Source organism: Ascaphus truei, chromosome 4, assembly GCF_040206685.1.
Source record: "Ascaphus truei isolate aAscTru1 chromosome 4, aAscTru1.hap1, whole genome shotgun sequence".
Taxonomy (NCBI): domain Eukaryota; kingdom Metazoa; phylum Chordata; class Amphibia; order Anura; family Ascaphidae; genus Ascaphus; species Ascaphus truei.
Window position 1 is genome coordinate 263,621,859 of NC_134486.1, and position 16,283 is coordinate 263,638,141.

At 43.6% G+C, this 16,283-nt stretch overlaps 1 protein-coding gene across 1 annotated transcript in view; it reads right to left on the minus strand.

The window, feature by feature from the left end:
* MAP7 (microtubule associated protein 7) overlaps window positions 1-16,032 on the minus strand; it is a 162,887-nt gene extending 146,855 nt beyond the window's left edge. The window contains exon 1 of the mRNA XM_075597429.1: window positions 15,887-16,032. Coding sequence (XP_075453544.1) covers window positions 15,887-15,968 — 82 coding nt within the window. The 5' untranslated portion in view covers window positions 15,969-16,032. The remainder of the gene's footprint in view (window positions 1-15,886) is intronic.
* Between the last annotated feature and the right edge of the window lie 251 nt (window positions 16,033-16,283).

Below are 16,283 nucleotides of genomic sequence, written 5' to 3' on the forward strand. Positions count from 1 at the left end.
TGGAAGCAGAAATTAGTCTCTTATTTAGTTAAAAATAAATCATACACTCTTTGTATGTGCATGTGCATATACATATATATATATATATATATATATATATATATATATATATATATATATATATATATATATATATATATATATATATATATATATATATGGTGTGTGTGTGTGTGTGTGCATGTGGGCGCTTGTGGGTGCGTATGTATGTGTATATCTGTGTGTATATGTGTGTGGAAGCAGAAAGTAGTCTCTTATTTAAACATAAATAATACACTGTCTCTTTCTGTGTGCGTGTGCATATATGTGTGTGTGTCTCCGAGAATGTGTGAATGTGTGCGAGTGTGTGTGAATGTGTGTGTGTGTGAGAATGTGTGTGTGTGTGAGAATGTGTGTGTGTGTGTGAGAATGTGTGTGTGAGAGAATGCGTGTGTGAGAGAATGTGTGTGTGAGAGAATGCGTGTGTGAGAGAATGCGTGTGTGAGAGAATGCGTGTGTGAGAGAATGCGTGTGTGAGAGAATGCGTGTGACAGAATGCGTGTGTGACAGAATGCGTGTGGGAATGAGAGAATGCGTGTGGGAATGAGAGAATGCGTGTGGGAATGAGAGAATGCGTGTGGGAATGAGAGAATGCGTGTGGGAATGAAAGAATGCGTGTGGGAATGAGAGAATGCGTGTGGGAATGAAAGAATGCGTGTGGGAATGAGAGAATGCGTGTGGGAATGAGAGAATGCATGTGGGAATGAGAGAATGCGTGTGGTATGTGTGTGTCAACGTGCGTGTGAATGTGTGTGTGTGTGTGTGTGAATGTGTGTGCGTGTGAATGTGTGTGCATGTGTATGTGTACACACTATTATACATCACATAGGAAGAAATTAAAATGGCAGTGGGCCGGACATGTAGCAAGAAGGACCATCGTTGGAGATTGTACTCGACTGGATTCCAAGGGAGATGAAAAGAGCAAGACGACGACCAAAAGTAAGATGGTAGGATGAGATCACAAAATGCGTTGGAGCAACGTGAAGAAGAGGCTTGCATCCGCAGTACCTGGAAGATCCTTGGGGAGGCCTTCCAATTGTATTTCAAGGAGTTGGGATTTGGGGACATCCCCATTATTCCTTTATGCACTTTTGCCAGGTTGACTACTGTATTTTGAAATATAGCAACAGTAGGTAGAGGTAGTTTCAGCTTCCCTCAACCACTTCACATTAATGCAAGGGAGGTTTTAAAACATTATATGAGCGCAGGCCTGCTGACTCCGACAAACCTGCATAAGGCCTTGGCCATGTTTGGAGCTTGCTGGCGGAGGCACGCTGAGGCGCGCTCCCGCTCAGCACTGAGCCCCTACAGCCGCAATTAGAGCAGCTTTAGTAGGGGCTCACCTGCGCAGGTCTTAGGGTAATTTAAAATTCCCCCGCTTGCCGGCGAGACAGGCCGGTCATGTGAGCGGTTCGCCCAATGAGGGCGAACCAGCTCCGTGACGTCACTGGCCCGCCCCGGCCAGTGACGCGCCCGCCCGCCCCCGGACCGCCCCCTGACGGCCTGCTGAGAGCGCTTGCGGTAAGCAACCGCAAGGCCAGGGAAAGTACCCGCTTTCCCTGAGCCTCAGCACGCCTCAGCACGCCAGCGGTAAGCGTGTCCGAGGCCTAAGAATCTGTCAATGGGAGTGTTAAGTGGAATGGTAAACGGGTGCCCTTTGTAAATGTCTTTGCAATCCATCTGAGTAAGGGGGTGCTTTCAAATGTCACACTTTTACTTTTCAGCATTATAAGTTAACAAATGTAACAGATACTACATATGCAAACATATATGGATAGCATAAACCATCTCTTCCAGTAGCATGTTTAATAATCCCTTTGTGTAGAGAATAATGCTGTAGAAGTATAATCAAGGTAAGGTATGGAATTTGTCATGCTATGAAGACTTCTTATCCCCAATGGGTCATGTGTGGCAATGATAAAGGGATATTGAAATAGATCTTGCTTTATGCAGACCCTTTTGCTTAGGGGAATTTGCTCACTGATTCAGTTTTTATCTCGATACTTGTGATGGCAGAGGCCTTGCGGTTTCGAAACGCGTTGGAAAGTACTGCGATTTGAGACCTCAGTGATCAGACGATTATAACATCCAAAAAATCTGCTGCTGATGTAACTTCCTGACGGATGAGAGGATCGGGGCGTGTGATACACGGTGTCGCTGCCGAGTGACGTCACTGACTGTTAAATGGAGAGGCAGTTGGATGCAGACATGCAGTGAACAACCGCCAGTATACTACTCCCACTAATGGATCCCTCACAACCATCTAGCAGTAGAACTGTATTATTGGGACACCCTCACCTGCATCACACTTCACGTGTGGAACAGGACTGACGACGAAACCACAGACCCACCACAGACACTGTCCAAGGGCACTAAGAGTGACAACTCAAGATCCGGCAGTACAAACCTGTGGAACACCAGATGACATCTTACTGGAGAGACCTGGTCTTGTCGGTTGGCGCTTGGGTAACAATATCTCTTGAAATGCTGTTTTAATTAATCTTTGATGTACGCAGAATACTTACCTTGTACTGTGTAACCGAATAATAGTTTATTTAATGCACTTTTTGTGTTTTTCTCTGTTATATTTCTAGGGGGTGTTTGAGCCACCCCCGCATCTACGGCTGCAGACGCTCTCTTCCAATACATTTTAGGATCACGTAATAATAATTTTCTTAGAATTATTCTTTGTTTAACCACTTATTTCACTTGGGTTTATCTGTGGTTACTATTGAGTTTGATTGTAGTAGCAGCGCACTTTGTCCACTGTGTTTCACAAATGTATTTAATGTCTGGGGAGGGAATGTAAAACACTTATGTATCAAGAAACTGTCTGTAAAACACTTTATTCCCTGTGTTAGCAATTCCCCCAGTTTAGTGGCTAGCATTGTCTGTAATGTATAGTGATGTGTGTAATCACTGTAAATGTGATTTGGGTGTCAGCCCTGTATGTGTAAATGGTGCTTTATACCTGTAAAGTACCTCTGTGTTGTCCTTTCTATGGAAGCAGTCTCAGTAAGTCACTTAGTTGAACTGTTCCATAGAAAGGATAGGATTAGGACACAGGTTAGGGCTGCTGATCAGATCTGAGAGTATAGCCATTGAACTGCCCAGACTCTGAAGCGCCTACCCTGCGGGAGGTAGAGGACTGGCTAACAGAATCAGTTGCCGGATCTGAGTCCCGCAGGCACTGTTTCTCTTGGGCAGTTTCAAATTCCCCGCTCTCCAGGCCTTGAGTCCCTAAGCCCACTCCCCTCCTACCATTGGCTGTTAGCTTGCTGGTTCGTGCTGTGATTGGCTGCCAGCTCCTCTCAATTTTAAAAATGGCAGTACAGAGCTTTTTAAGTAGCCAGCGCTAACAGTGTAAGTTAGTTCAGAGTCCCGATCAGAGCTGTGTGTTAGTGGGATTCTGAGAGTGATCCCCCGGAGTGAAGCTGGCGGCAGATTCAACGTTGCTATTGCACAAATAGCACTTTGGATTCCTGGAGTAGAAGCGGAAAGGGTAAACCTATTTGAAGCAGGTCCAGTGGTGGGATTCAGCCGGTTCGCACCGGCTCGTGCGAACCAGTCACTAAAATTTCACCGAACCGGTGCTTAATTCTCTCACCTGTCCGGGCGGCGGGCAGCAGTCGGCGTCTACATCATCTCCCGCCATCTTTTCCCTGCATATCTTCTCAATATGACCGTGCGGCACCAAATGGCACCACGTTGCCATGCCAACAGGAATGCCATGTGATGTAACGGCATCACGTGGCGCCCATTGCTATGGCAACGTGACACTACCTGACGACGTTACGCGGCGTTGCGCTGTCATGCCATTTGATGCAGCTCGGTTACATAGAGAAGATTTGCAGGGGGAACATGTGATGCGGGAGCATGCTGGGAGATGCTGCCCGCCGCCCGGACAGGTGAAAGAGTTTCAGGGGGAAGATGACGGGAGGATGTCGCTGAAGGTAAGAACCAGTTTCGGGCAAGAACAATTCTGAATCCCACCACTGAGCAGGTCCCTGCACCTAGTCGAAGCTAGAGACTTCCCCCCAGGTCCCCAGTGTGGTGAATGTATGTGATATTGTGTATTTTGTGTAGTTGCTGGTTATGCCAGAATAAACCCTGTTTATTCAATTGCTTTGCCCTGTGCTTGGTGATTGTGATCCCTGAAGGTTTCGGTGTTAAAAGTACTAGTCTCCCGTAACAATACTAAACCATTATATTTATATACAGTAGTTAACGCATCAGCTGGGATAACCCCGTAACTGTGGACATTTATATATATAAGTACAATATGAACGGATTTATCAAAAGATATAAAAAATAGTTTATCCTTTATACACTGTAGGATGTCACTAGATACCATGCATTAAGGCAGCGGTGCGCAAACTGGGGGGCGCGAGACTGCCTGCGGGGGGGGCGCGGGGTTTACAGAGGCCCCGCGCGCTTCCCGAAGGCACTTAAATTAAGCCTTTACTTACATTGGCTCCAGTGGCTGCCTTCCCGCGTCGCCATGGCAACGCGGCGTCAAATGACGCCGCGAGGTCATTTGATGTCACGTTGCTATGGCAACGTGACATCATGGCGTTGGAGCGGAGGTAAGTGGGGGGGGGCGCGGGAGTGAGGAGACCGTTGGCAGGGGGGCGCAGGGAAAAAAGTTTGCGCCCCCCCCCCTGCATTAAGGGGTAATTGCTACCAAGGGGAAGATTTTCCAACCAAGCTCCTTCAATGCATTCACGCCACTACAGCCATATTGGACAATTTTTAACACCTAAAATTGTTTTAAAATAATAATTACAAATCCTGCCAGAGTAATGTAAAGTGGTGAGTGTATTACTTCCAAAAAAGCTTTATCCAAAGAATATAAAATGCTTTTAAAGTGTTGACAAACCAAACAATGCACAACCATCTAATGTTTAAAAAAAACAAAAAAACACAACAGTCCACAACGAATTTGCAACTGTTAGAAGCTCTGTAATAACACAGACACTCAGTGGGGTAACTAAGCTCTGATAAAGGTATCGAAGCTCGCCCCTGCATTATCTGCCGTACAAAATCAAAGGCATTTAACATCGGACAACCCATATTGGAGCGGAGTGAGTCCTGGCGAGAATGCAGACACTGCACTGAAGTAACACTACAGAGGAAAAGACTGAGGACAATTTACTTAAGTAACCAGAAGATGATACATAATTATAAGACTTTTTCTCTTTCCCTCCTCCCTTGTTATATTAATTACGATTATCTTTGTAGTTGTCCAAGCCCTCAAAACTGCGCCGAATGCACACAACACAAAAACCACATGAGGACTAAACCAGGGAAATTTCCAGTAAACCTTCATTTTTTTTCATCCGTATGTCACAGACCCATACCGGGGATAAAAAAATACATAAAGGAATTTCGTACATGACATTGTTTTGCAGGGGATAATCAAGTGTTTAAAAAGATGAGAAAGTTCACACAATGGCAAGTTCAAAGTAAAGCAATTGGTTCTGCAGAGGTTTAAATAATACAGGCATACCCCGCTTTAAGAACACTCACTTTAAGTACACTCGCGAATAAGTACATATCGTCCAATAGTCAAACGGCAGTTCACGCATGCGCCTGTCAGCACGTCCTGAACAGCAAAGTTGAACTCCCTACCTGCACTGAAGCTGTGCACAAGCGGGGAGACTATAGAGCCTGTTACACATGCGTTATTTACATCAGTTTTACACATATATGACGATTGCAGTACAGTACATGCATGGATAAGTGGAAATTAAGGGAGTGCTTCACTTTAAGTACATTTTCGCTTTACATACATGCTCCGGTCCCATTGCGTACGTTAATGCGGGGTATGCCTGTATACAGAAATTGTACGATGCAAGGATAAGAGTTTCAACTCCAATGCTGACCGTCCTTCCTCCTTTAGGCAGTGGTTTACTTGAATGAACGTATTACAGACAACCCTGGTGATCAGATTTCTATATTGTAATCAGAGATGAGGAGCTTTGTTCTGACATAAATAGGAAAAATAAAAAACATTGGAGCTCGTTTACATGCATCAAACAAACTCACCACGCAATATTTGAACTTCTCCCGGCTGCAAAACTGGGACCAAACTGGTGCAAAAGACATGCATCAGACTAATTAAGAAACATTATTGTGGGTTTTTTTGCACTGGTTTTACAGTCGGGATAGGTATAGATATAAAATGTATTTATAAAATATTTTACCAGGAAGTAATACATTGAGAGTTACCGCTCATTTTCAAGTATGTCCTGGGCACAGAGATACATGGTTAGAGATACACAGTTACATTAGGTGAACAGTGTTATACGTTATAAAGACATTGCATGAACAGTTACAGATAAAATAAGGTATTGGTGTACGTAACAGGTACAGACCAGATTAAAATGTGAAACAGCTTTAGTCTTGAAAGAACATGCATACATACATATATACACACATATACACACACACACACACACACACACACACTTGTGTGAAAAAGAAAGTACACCCTCTTTGAATTCTATGGTTTTACATATCAGGACATAATAACAATCATCTGTTCCTTAGCAGGTCTAAAAATTAGGTAAATACAGTATAACCTCAGATGAACAACAACACATGACATATTACACCGTGTCATGATTTATTTAACAAAAATAAAGCCAAAATGGAGAAGCCATGTGTGAAAAACTAAGTATACCTTATGATTCAATAGCTTGTAGAACCACCTTTAGCAGCAATAACTTGAAGTAATCGTTTTCTGTATGACTTTATCAGTCTCTCACATCGTTGTGGAGGAATTTTGGCCCACTCTTCTTGACAACGTTGTTTCAGTTCATTGAGTTTTGTGGGCATTTGTTTAAGCACAGCTCTCTTACGGTCCAGCCACAGCATTTCAATCGGGTTGAGGTCTGGACTTTGACGGGGCCATTGCAACACCTTGATTCTTTTCTTTTTCAGCCATTCTGTTGTAGATTTGCTGGTGTGCTTGGGATCATTGTCCTGTTGCATGACCCAATTTAGGCCAACCTTAGCTGTCGGACAGATGGCCTCACATTTCACTCTAGAATACACTGGCGACACACTTTATTCGAGCTCGGCTAGTCCCACGAATTCGGGTATACCCGGGTGTATTGAGGTTTGTGACTGTTTTCTGCCCGAGTGCATTGAGGTATTTTCCAGGCAGGGATTGAAGCATTTTATTCCCGCTGGCTGCAATACTGCACAGTATATATATATATACTGCATTACAATTCATGAATTTATGCCATCTGGTAGACACGCGAAGCATTGCAGCCTATTATATCCTAATCATTATCATTTAACAGATCAGCCGCCCGTCAGCCAGGCATGAACCCAGGCTGGGAAGGCAAACGCAACGGGGCTTGTCAGAGGTGAGGAGCGGCGCATTACAGGTATCTGCCAGGTACATACTGGGTATTTGCTCGAATAAAGTGTGTCGGTGCAGTACTTTGGTATACAGAGGAGTTCATGGTCCAAAGGACATTGTTCTAGAAGTCTTGTGGTTTGTTCAGATGCAACTTTGCAAACCTAAGCCGTGCTGCCATGTTTTTTTTTTAGAGAGAAGAGGATTTCTCCTGGCAACCCTTCCAAACAAACCATACTTGTTCAGTCTTTTTATAATTGTACTGTCATGAACTTTAACATTTTACATGCTAACTGAGGCCTGTAGAGTATGAGATGTAATGTTTTTTTTGCAATTTCTCTGAGCATTGCACGGTCTGACCTTGGTGTGAATTTGCTGGGACGTCCACTCTTGGGAAGATTGGCAACTGTCTTGAATGCTTTCCACTTTTGAATAATCTTTCGCACTGTAGAATGTTGGACTTTAAATTGTTTGGAAATGACCTTATAACCCTTCCCAGATTGATGGGCAGCAACAATTGCTTCTCTAAGATCATTGCTGATGTCTTTCCTCCTTGGCATTGTGTGAACACACACCTGAATGCTCCAGACCAGCAAACTGGTAAAACTTCGGCTTTTATAGAGGTGGTCACATTTGCTGATGATCAATTAATCAAGGGCATTTGATTAGCAGCACCTGTCAGCTATTTAGCATCTTAATTCCTATGGAAGCAGTTAGGGTGTACTTAGTTTTTCACACATAGCTTCTCCATTTTGGCTTTATTTTTGTTAAATAAATCATGACACGGTGTAATATGTCATGTGTTGTTGTTCATCTGAGGTTGTATTTACCTAATTTTAAGACCTGCTAAGGAACAGATGATTGTTATTATGTCCTGATATGTAAAACCATAGAATTCAAAGAGGGTGTACTTTCTTTTTCACACAATTGTATGTTGTTCCCAATCGGGGACATTGGAGTCTCCACCAGAGGGAGGATGTAGCCAGATCACCTACCTTCAGATCTGTGGGGTGGGGGGGGGAAGGCTGCAGATCTGCTCGGGTGCCGCCAGCACTGCGGGCGGACCTGACATAGGTGCAGGGAGTGCTCCGGTAAGGCTGCGGGCTGTCAAGGGCAGGGCTGTGTGGCAACCAAGTCGCCGAAGCTCCGAGGCGCAACCCACAGCGGGGGCCGCAATTTTGTTTTGCCTCACGCATGCGCCGTAGCAGTCTTGCACATGCGCAGTATGGCGGCCATCTTAGAGCAGGCTCCGCAGAGGAGACCTAGGGACTAAAAGTCCCAGCAGCCTCAGGGGTTGCAATACCACGTGGGCAGGAGAGCCAATAGGGCTCAAGGAGCCACAGATGCAGGATAGAATGTTGCTGGCAGTTGCGACAGTTGCTGACAGTTGGAGCAGGGACACCAAGGGAGAAGGTAGTGTCCGGCTGGCAGTGGCTCCCGGATTAGGCCAGATTCCCCCTAGGCTCCAGATAGGCCCTAAGTACCTTCCAGGTTGTGGTTGCTGTAGGGAAGGCCCCTAGCATAGTGTAGTCACTACGCTAGGCTGATAGTGGTATTAAGTATCACTGTCGAACGGACACCATGTAGTGTGTGTTGCCTGTGGTCGTGGAAGAGACCACAGGCACAATATAGACATTAAAGGACATCCTCCAACCAGAGCTCCCACAAGATGCGGAGAGAAAGGATCCGTTAGACTGCGTCGTGGGATCACTGTGCGGTTCCGCAGATCCATCATCTCCATATACCCTCGTCTGCACGGAAACCAGGAAGGTACCAACAGCCCCACACAGGGGGTAGCGCTACTCCACCCACTTTGGGTGAGCTTGGCTCTGTGGACACCGGGTGGTTAGGTGCCCAGTGCACCTCAGTACTTTGGGGGATCTCACCGGGGCACATATATTGTGTGGGTACTGTATGTGGAACTGTATTGTTATTTCATTATAGATATAAGTGTTAGTAAAGATAAGTTGTCGTGTGTGTGTGTGTGTGTGTGTGTGTGTAACTTTATTCATTAATTGGTCATGAAGGGGGGTGACCCTGCAGTGCTGGGATCCCTCTCAGTCGGAGGCGCTGTACACTTATAGAACACGATCACCCCAGGCTCCCAGTGGCAGAGGATTAGGCCTCCTGTATGCCAAAACAGGTATTCAGCACGTGTTCCCTTAGTCGCAGGGAAAGGGGGCTACAACTCCGATGTGGACAAGCAAATGAGCACATTTTAACCATATAAGTGGTCGCTTGGTGTGGCAATCAATTGGTCAGAGGCAGGACCCCAGGATGTGAATGGAAATGGAGTGCAGAGTACATCTTGGGGAACTTAAAGTGTAAAGGGTACCACTTTTCACCTCTCAAAATAAAGTAAGAGTTACTCTTTGACAAAGTGCTTTGCCTGAAACGCGTCAGAGTGCATTTTTGGCCCCTGTTTGGATGTCTCCTTTTGGTCAGTTCGGAATAAATTAGATTTATTTTATCTTTGGTGCGCCGTTTCCCTGCTTTTCCCCCATTGCTGGGCTTCACTTATCCCTCCTGTGAGGATTTCTTCATCGCTTCCTATATTACATGCCTAATGTTAGTCAAGTGTGACACGGTTCTCTCCAGCACCGTGGGGGTTTATGGATGCCAGAATTTGATAGCCCCACATGAATATATATATAAAAAAAAAGAAGAAGATCTAGGTATCCATCTTTTATTCTTTACAGGCTAGTATCAACTCAACAACAAACTCTCTGTGGGAAGCGTGACTCCTCCCTTGCCTTTGAAAGATGCGGGGACTGAGTGTTTGGCATATTCTGCTCGCTCCCTCCTCCCTCCCGAAACAGAGGGCTGGGACAGAAACTCCACAACCAAAACCACACCTGCATCCTGAAAGCATCCACCTCACATTATAGCAGCACATAGAACCGCAACCCGCTCCACCTGTGTCACAGGCTGAGCTGCTCACAGTAATAGCAACGCTAGTCTCGCCAAACAGCTCCCAATAAAATATCTGTTAACATTTAACCAGCTGGGTCTCATTGCAAGCCACGCTGTTTAAACATATAGTAGGTATTTATGATAAACACTCCCATTTAACTATACAGTACACCGTCCCAGAGAAAGGCACCTTCTGTGTTAGCAGAACAGTCAGGTGAGACAGGAAAAACGTGCACATAATCGATGTCTGTCTTACACCCGTGTTGGAGACGTAATTATAATAATCTGCACTTGAAGAACCCCTGCAATGTTGATCTTCTCCTTGCCACACCCACTTGTGCTATTAAAAAGGAGCGGGACTGGGTTTGATCTAATGAGCCCGATTCAGTTAAATAAGGGGGAGGTTATACTCAATTTATGCTGCAAGAAAGAGAGATGTTTAAAAAATATTAAAAAATAAAAAAATACCCGTTTTCTTACAAAAATAAATGAAAAAAAAAGTGAAATATATAAGTGAAAGGTAAAAAAAAACAAAAAAAACAATTCAATATAAGAAGACAATGGTACTCAGCACGCACACATTTTCTGTTAATGTTTTCAAGGGACAGTTGTAGATATGTAAAGAAAAAAAACTATACAAAACACCAATCACAGTACTTGTGTATTTTTGCTAATAGATGTGGATTGTCTGCAGGGACTAATTTGCCCAATTGTACTATGCATATTGCTAGAAACAGGAAACAAAACAAACCCACCATTTTTGCATGTACAAGAATGTCCACAAAACACCCCAGTACATCAGGGTACATTGTTAGATCACTACCGCACAGGTGTAAAACAGAAGATAAAGAGTGTAACAAGCGTCACATAAAAGAAGTAGCATTGATGTTATAAGAGAAATAAATGACAAAACTATGTTAAATAAAGTAAAAAAGGATAAGAGTTGCAGATAATTCAATTTGGATTATAAAGTTGCATCTATAAAATTGAATACAAAGTATATCTATATCTATATATATATCTATATATCTATATAGTCTTGCAACCCACCGTACCTGGAAGACCAGTGGATCTATTCTACGATTTGGTTGAAGTTGATGATGGTGATTTCTTTTTAATTAGACACATAGTATATATGCATACAGTGGTATCACAAACTGCACTGGAATAATCGTGTGGCTAATATCTGCGCATTTCCCAATTATAGGCCTATTGATTTAGGGGAACAACAGGGAGGCTCAGGCTTCCTAAATCCACCAGAGAGGATATAGATCTGTTTATGTTTCTGTCAACAATGACTGCAGGCTCAAGAGCAAGTTTCCTTTTGACAAACCAAGGTCCCTATTCAATATTATGCAGGATCATTAGTGAAGCATTAACCTGCATTCAGCGGAATAGGGGTTAACGCTTCTCCAAAGAAGGCATCATGACTTTGTAAACAACATGGAAATGCCAAAGGCGGAAAATTAATACTTACATAACAAATCATGTATCTTAACATATGTAGGAAAACATGAAACGTATTTTGCATATTTCTAAGGTTTGTTTACATGCATATGGAAAGATTAAACAATATAAAGAAAAGCCAAATGCCTCTAGCTATAGAATGATATATGCTGTATTTTAGTATACCAAAATGAAAATAACTGTATATGCTAGCTGAATTTTAAAAATGTACAGGTATATGACAATTACAGAGGGAGTCACATTTAACATGCAGTCCCGCATGCCATCCTTTTGAATGAATCACAGATTTTATGAAACTAATAAGTACAGGCATACCTCGCATTAACGTACGCAATGGGGACCGGAGCATGTATGTAAAACGAAAATGTACTTAAAGTGAAGCACTCCCTTTTCCCACTTATCGAGGCATGTACTGTACTGCAATCGTCATATACGTGCATAACTGATGTAAATAACGCATGTGTAACAGGCTCTATAGTCTCCCCGCTTGCTCACAGCTTCGGTACAGGTAGGGAGCCGGTATTGCTGTTCAGGACGTGCTGACAGGCGCATGCGTGAGCTGCCGTTTGCCTATTGGGCGATATATACTTACTCGCGAGTGTACTTAAAGTGAGTGTCCTTAAAGCGGGGTATGCCTGTATATGGGTTTAATAACGTCTCAATTCTGGCAAACTGCATTGTTTTCCCTGACACGGGAAGAGGTTGATAATCAATAACATTTACTTTACCGTAATGATAAAGTAATCATACAGTATGTATCCGCAGCCACTGCATGTCTCGTTACAAAACGCATGGGCAGCTGAGAGACGGAGCTAATGTAAGTGCACTACCTGCCACAATAACGTTCAGGTTACATCGTCTACAAACATTACCAGGACAACTTTGAAAAATAATGCAAAAAAATATATATTAAATACTTGTCTGATTTTGTAAAGTCATCGATCGCCTAGTTTTAATCTATTAACACAATCTCTGTCATCACTTCAGTTTAGTCCCAGGTGAGACTCCAGGTTTTGGGCCTTGGTTTAGGGAAATAGTTTGCAGACTCTGGTCAAGTTCTAAATCCACGGCGTTTAGCAAAACTCACAATATCACTGATTGTATGTTAGTGTAAGCAATATATTTGCAGTCAAATCTGTTTTTAATTACCAAACAAGCTAAAATTCCCTGATTTGAGTTAATCAGTGAACAATTCCAAACTCTGATTGATACTTTAATTAATGAATCCAACAAGTGCAAGTGTTGGCGTAAAATACAGCAAATAAAGTCCAGTAAAGCACCTTAACTGACCATCAATATGTATATTTGCCAATCCAACGGCTGGAGGAGGCGGCCACCTTAAATTAACAAGCTTAACCAACGCTCTGAACAACTCACAGACTGAACAAACTGCACAATAGCACAATCTAGATTTATATGCAGTTATTTATCAAATCGGCCAGCTACAATTGTATGGAAAAACTACTGCAGACAGAAAAATATCACATTTCAATAACAAAAATGTTTTTCTGATACGTTTTATTGTCCCAGTTTTGCAGCTAGGAGACTGCATAGCCTGCTAGTCCCTGCAATAATAAAGTGGTTATTACCATAGGTAGGCGTGAAAAGTATTTGCTTGTCTAGGTCACAAGCTGTACATGCTAAACTGCTTCCTTAACAGAAAGAGATCATCCCATACACATTAACACAAGTTACTGACTCTTAAGCAATTTTTAAATGAACACCCGAGTTTTGGTCTTATTACTGGACAGCCAAAAAGGATGAGAAATAAAACATGAAACGCAACAACAAACGCAAGAGGTATATTAGTGACTCAATTTGGAAACAAAAAGTTACTTATATTTAACAGACGTTTAACACCACACAGTTCGTTGCATGTCCAGCAGATTATTGGCGGAAGGTGTAATGTGGAGGGAGATCATCTAGGATTTTCTCAGTCTAAGTAATCCAAGCAGGGCGCTCCTCCTGACAGTATGAGGTTATCAGGGGATATACTGTAAAACAGGGAGTGGCCAACTCCAGTCCTCAAGGGCCACCAACAGGTCTGGTTTTCAGGACATCCCTGCTTCAGCACAGGTGGCATCAACAGCCACCTGGGCTGAGCCACTGATATCCGGAACACCTGACCTGTTGGTGGCCCTTGGAGATAGGAGTTAACCACCCCTGCTGTAGGACTTTACGATTGTTAATTACAAGCACAGCTCAAAGAAAATGGGACTTGAGTTAACACTCTCCCTAGCTCTCTGCCTTCCCTGTTTGAAAACATCCCTCTTCCTGTTATTGGAGCATATACATTCTCTGCAAAAAGGGACCCAGAAAGTTCTGATTCTTTTTTACAATGTAAAATTGAATAATCAAAATAGCACTTTTCTTATTGACTGTGACATTTCTATGGACAGGCAGATCACACAGATACTTTGCACTGCAGATCACACAGATACTTTGCACTGCAGATCACACAGATACTTTGCACTGCAGATCACACAGATACTTTGCACTGCAGATCACACAGATACTTTGCACTGCAGATCACACAGATACTTTGCACTGCAGATCACACAGATACTTTGCACTGCAGATCACACAGATACTTTGCACTGCAGTTTCACACAGATACTTTGCACTGCAGATCACACATATACTTTGCACTGCAGATCACACATATACTTTGCACTGCAGATCACACAGATACTTTGCACTGCAGATCACACATATACTTTGCACTGCAGATCACACAGATACTTTGCACTGCAGATCACACAGATACTTTGCACTGCAGATCACACAGATACTTTGCACTGCAGATCACACAGATACTTTGCACTGCAGATCACACAGATACTTTGCACTGCAGATCACACAGATACTTTGCACTGCAGATCACACAGATACTTTGCACTGCAGATCACACAGATACTTTGCACTGCAGATCACACAGATACTTTGCACTGCAGATCACACACATACTTTGCACTGCAGATCACACAGATACTTTGCACTGCAGATCACACCGATACTTTGCACTGCAGATCACACCGATACTTTGCACTGCAGATCACACCGATACTTTGCATTGCAGATCACACAGATACTTTGAACTGCAGATCACACATATACTTTGCACTGCAGATCACACATATACTTTGCACTGCAGATCACACACATACTTTGCACTGCAGATCACACAGATACTTTGCACTGCAGATCACACAGATACTTTGCACTGCAGATCACACATATACTTTGCACTGCAGATCACACATATACTTTGCACTGCAGATCACACACAGATAGTTTGCACTGCAGATCACACATATACTTTGCACTGCAGATCACACACATACTTTGCACTGCAGATCACACATATACTTTGCACTGCAGATCACACATATACTTTGCACTGCAGATCACACACATACTTTGCACTGCAGATCACACACATACTTTGCACTGCAGATCACACACATACTTTGCACTGCAGATCACACACATACTTTGCACTGCAGATCACACACATACTTTGCACTGCAGATCACACACATACTTTGCACTGCAGATCACACAGATACTTTGCACTGCAGATCACACAGATACTCTGCACTGCAGATCACACAGATACTTTGCACTGCAGATCACACAGATACTTTGCACTGCAGATCACACAGATACTTTGCACTGCAGATCACACAGACACTTTGCACTGCAGATCACACAGATACTTTGCACTGCAGATCACACAGATACTTTGCACTGCAGATCACACAGATACTTTGCACTGCAGATCACACATATACTTTGCACTGCAGATCACACATATACTTTGCACTGCAGATCACACAGATACTTTGCACTGCAGATCACACACATACTTTGCACTGCAGATCACACAGATACTTTGCACTGCAGATCACACACATACTTTGCACTGCAGATCACACATATACTTTGCATTGCAGATCACACAGACACTTTGCATTGCAGATCTCATGCTGATGTGTGACACGAGCACAGGTGTCCATGTCTCTCTATCCCACACATACTCCGGACCTGGGAGCTCTCTTGCATGTCAGCCTCCCTTTCCCAGGTGTACATTACCTGCTGACTGGAGACTCATCGCGTCTTCCTGTCTATCTGATCTCCGTTGCTGCTGCTGTTGCATTTGCTGCTTCTCCGCCATATCTCCGGGGTGATGTCATTCAGGAGAAACAACACCTCCCCTCCCCGGGTCTCCACTGCCTGAGCCGGACAGGTGAGTTAGAGGCGCCTGGGATGCAAGAGCCGAGGCGCCACCTGCCGGCTGACAGAGGGTACTGCACGGGGGGAGAACAACAGAGGCGAGGGAGAGGGGGGGGATAAAAAGGTACAGAAGGAAAAAATAAATAAGAGAAGGGGAAATGCAGGACAAGGTGAGGAGGAGAGGCAGAGGAAAGGAAAGCAGGATGCAGAAGAGAAAGGAGGATACAAAGGAACAGAAGGAACAAATAAATAAAAG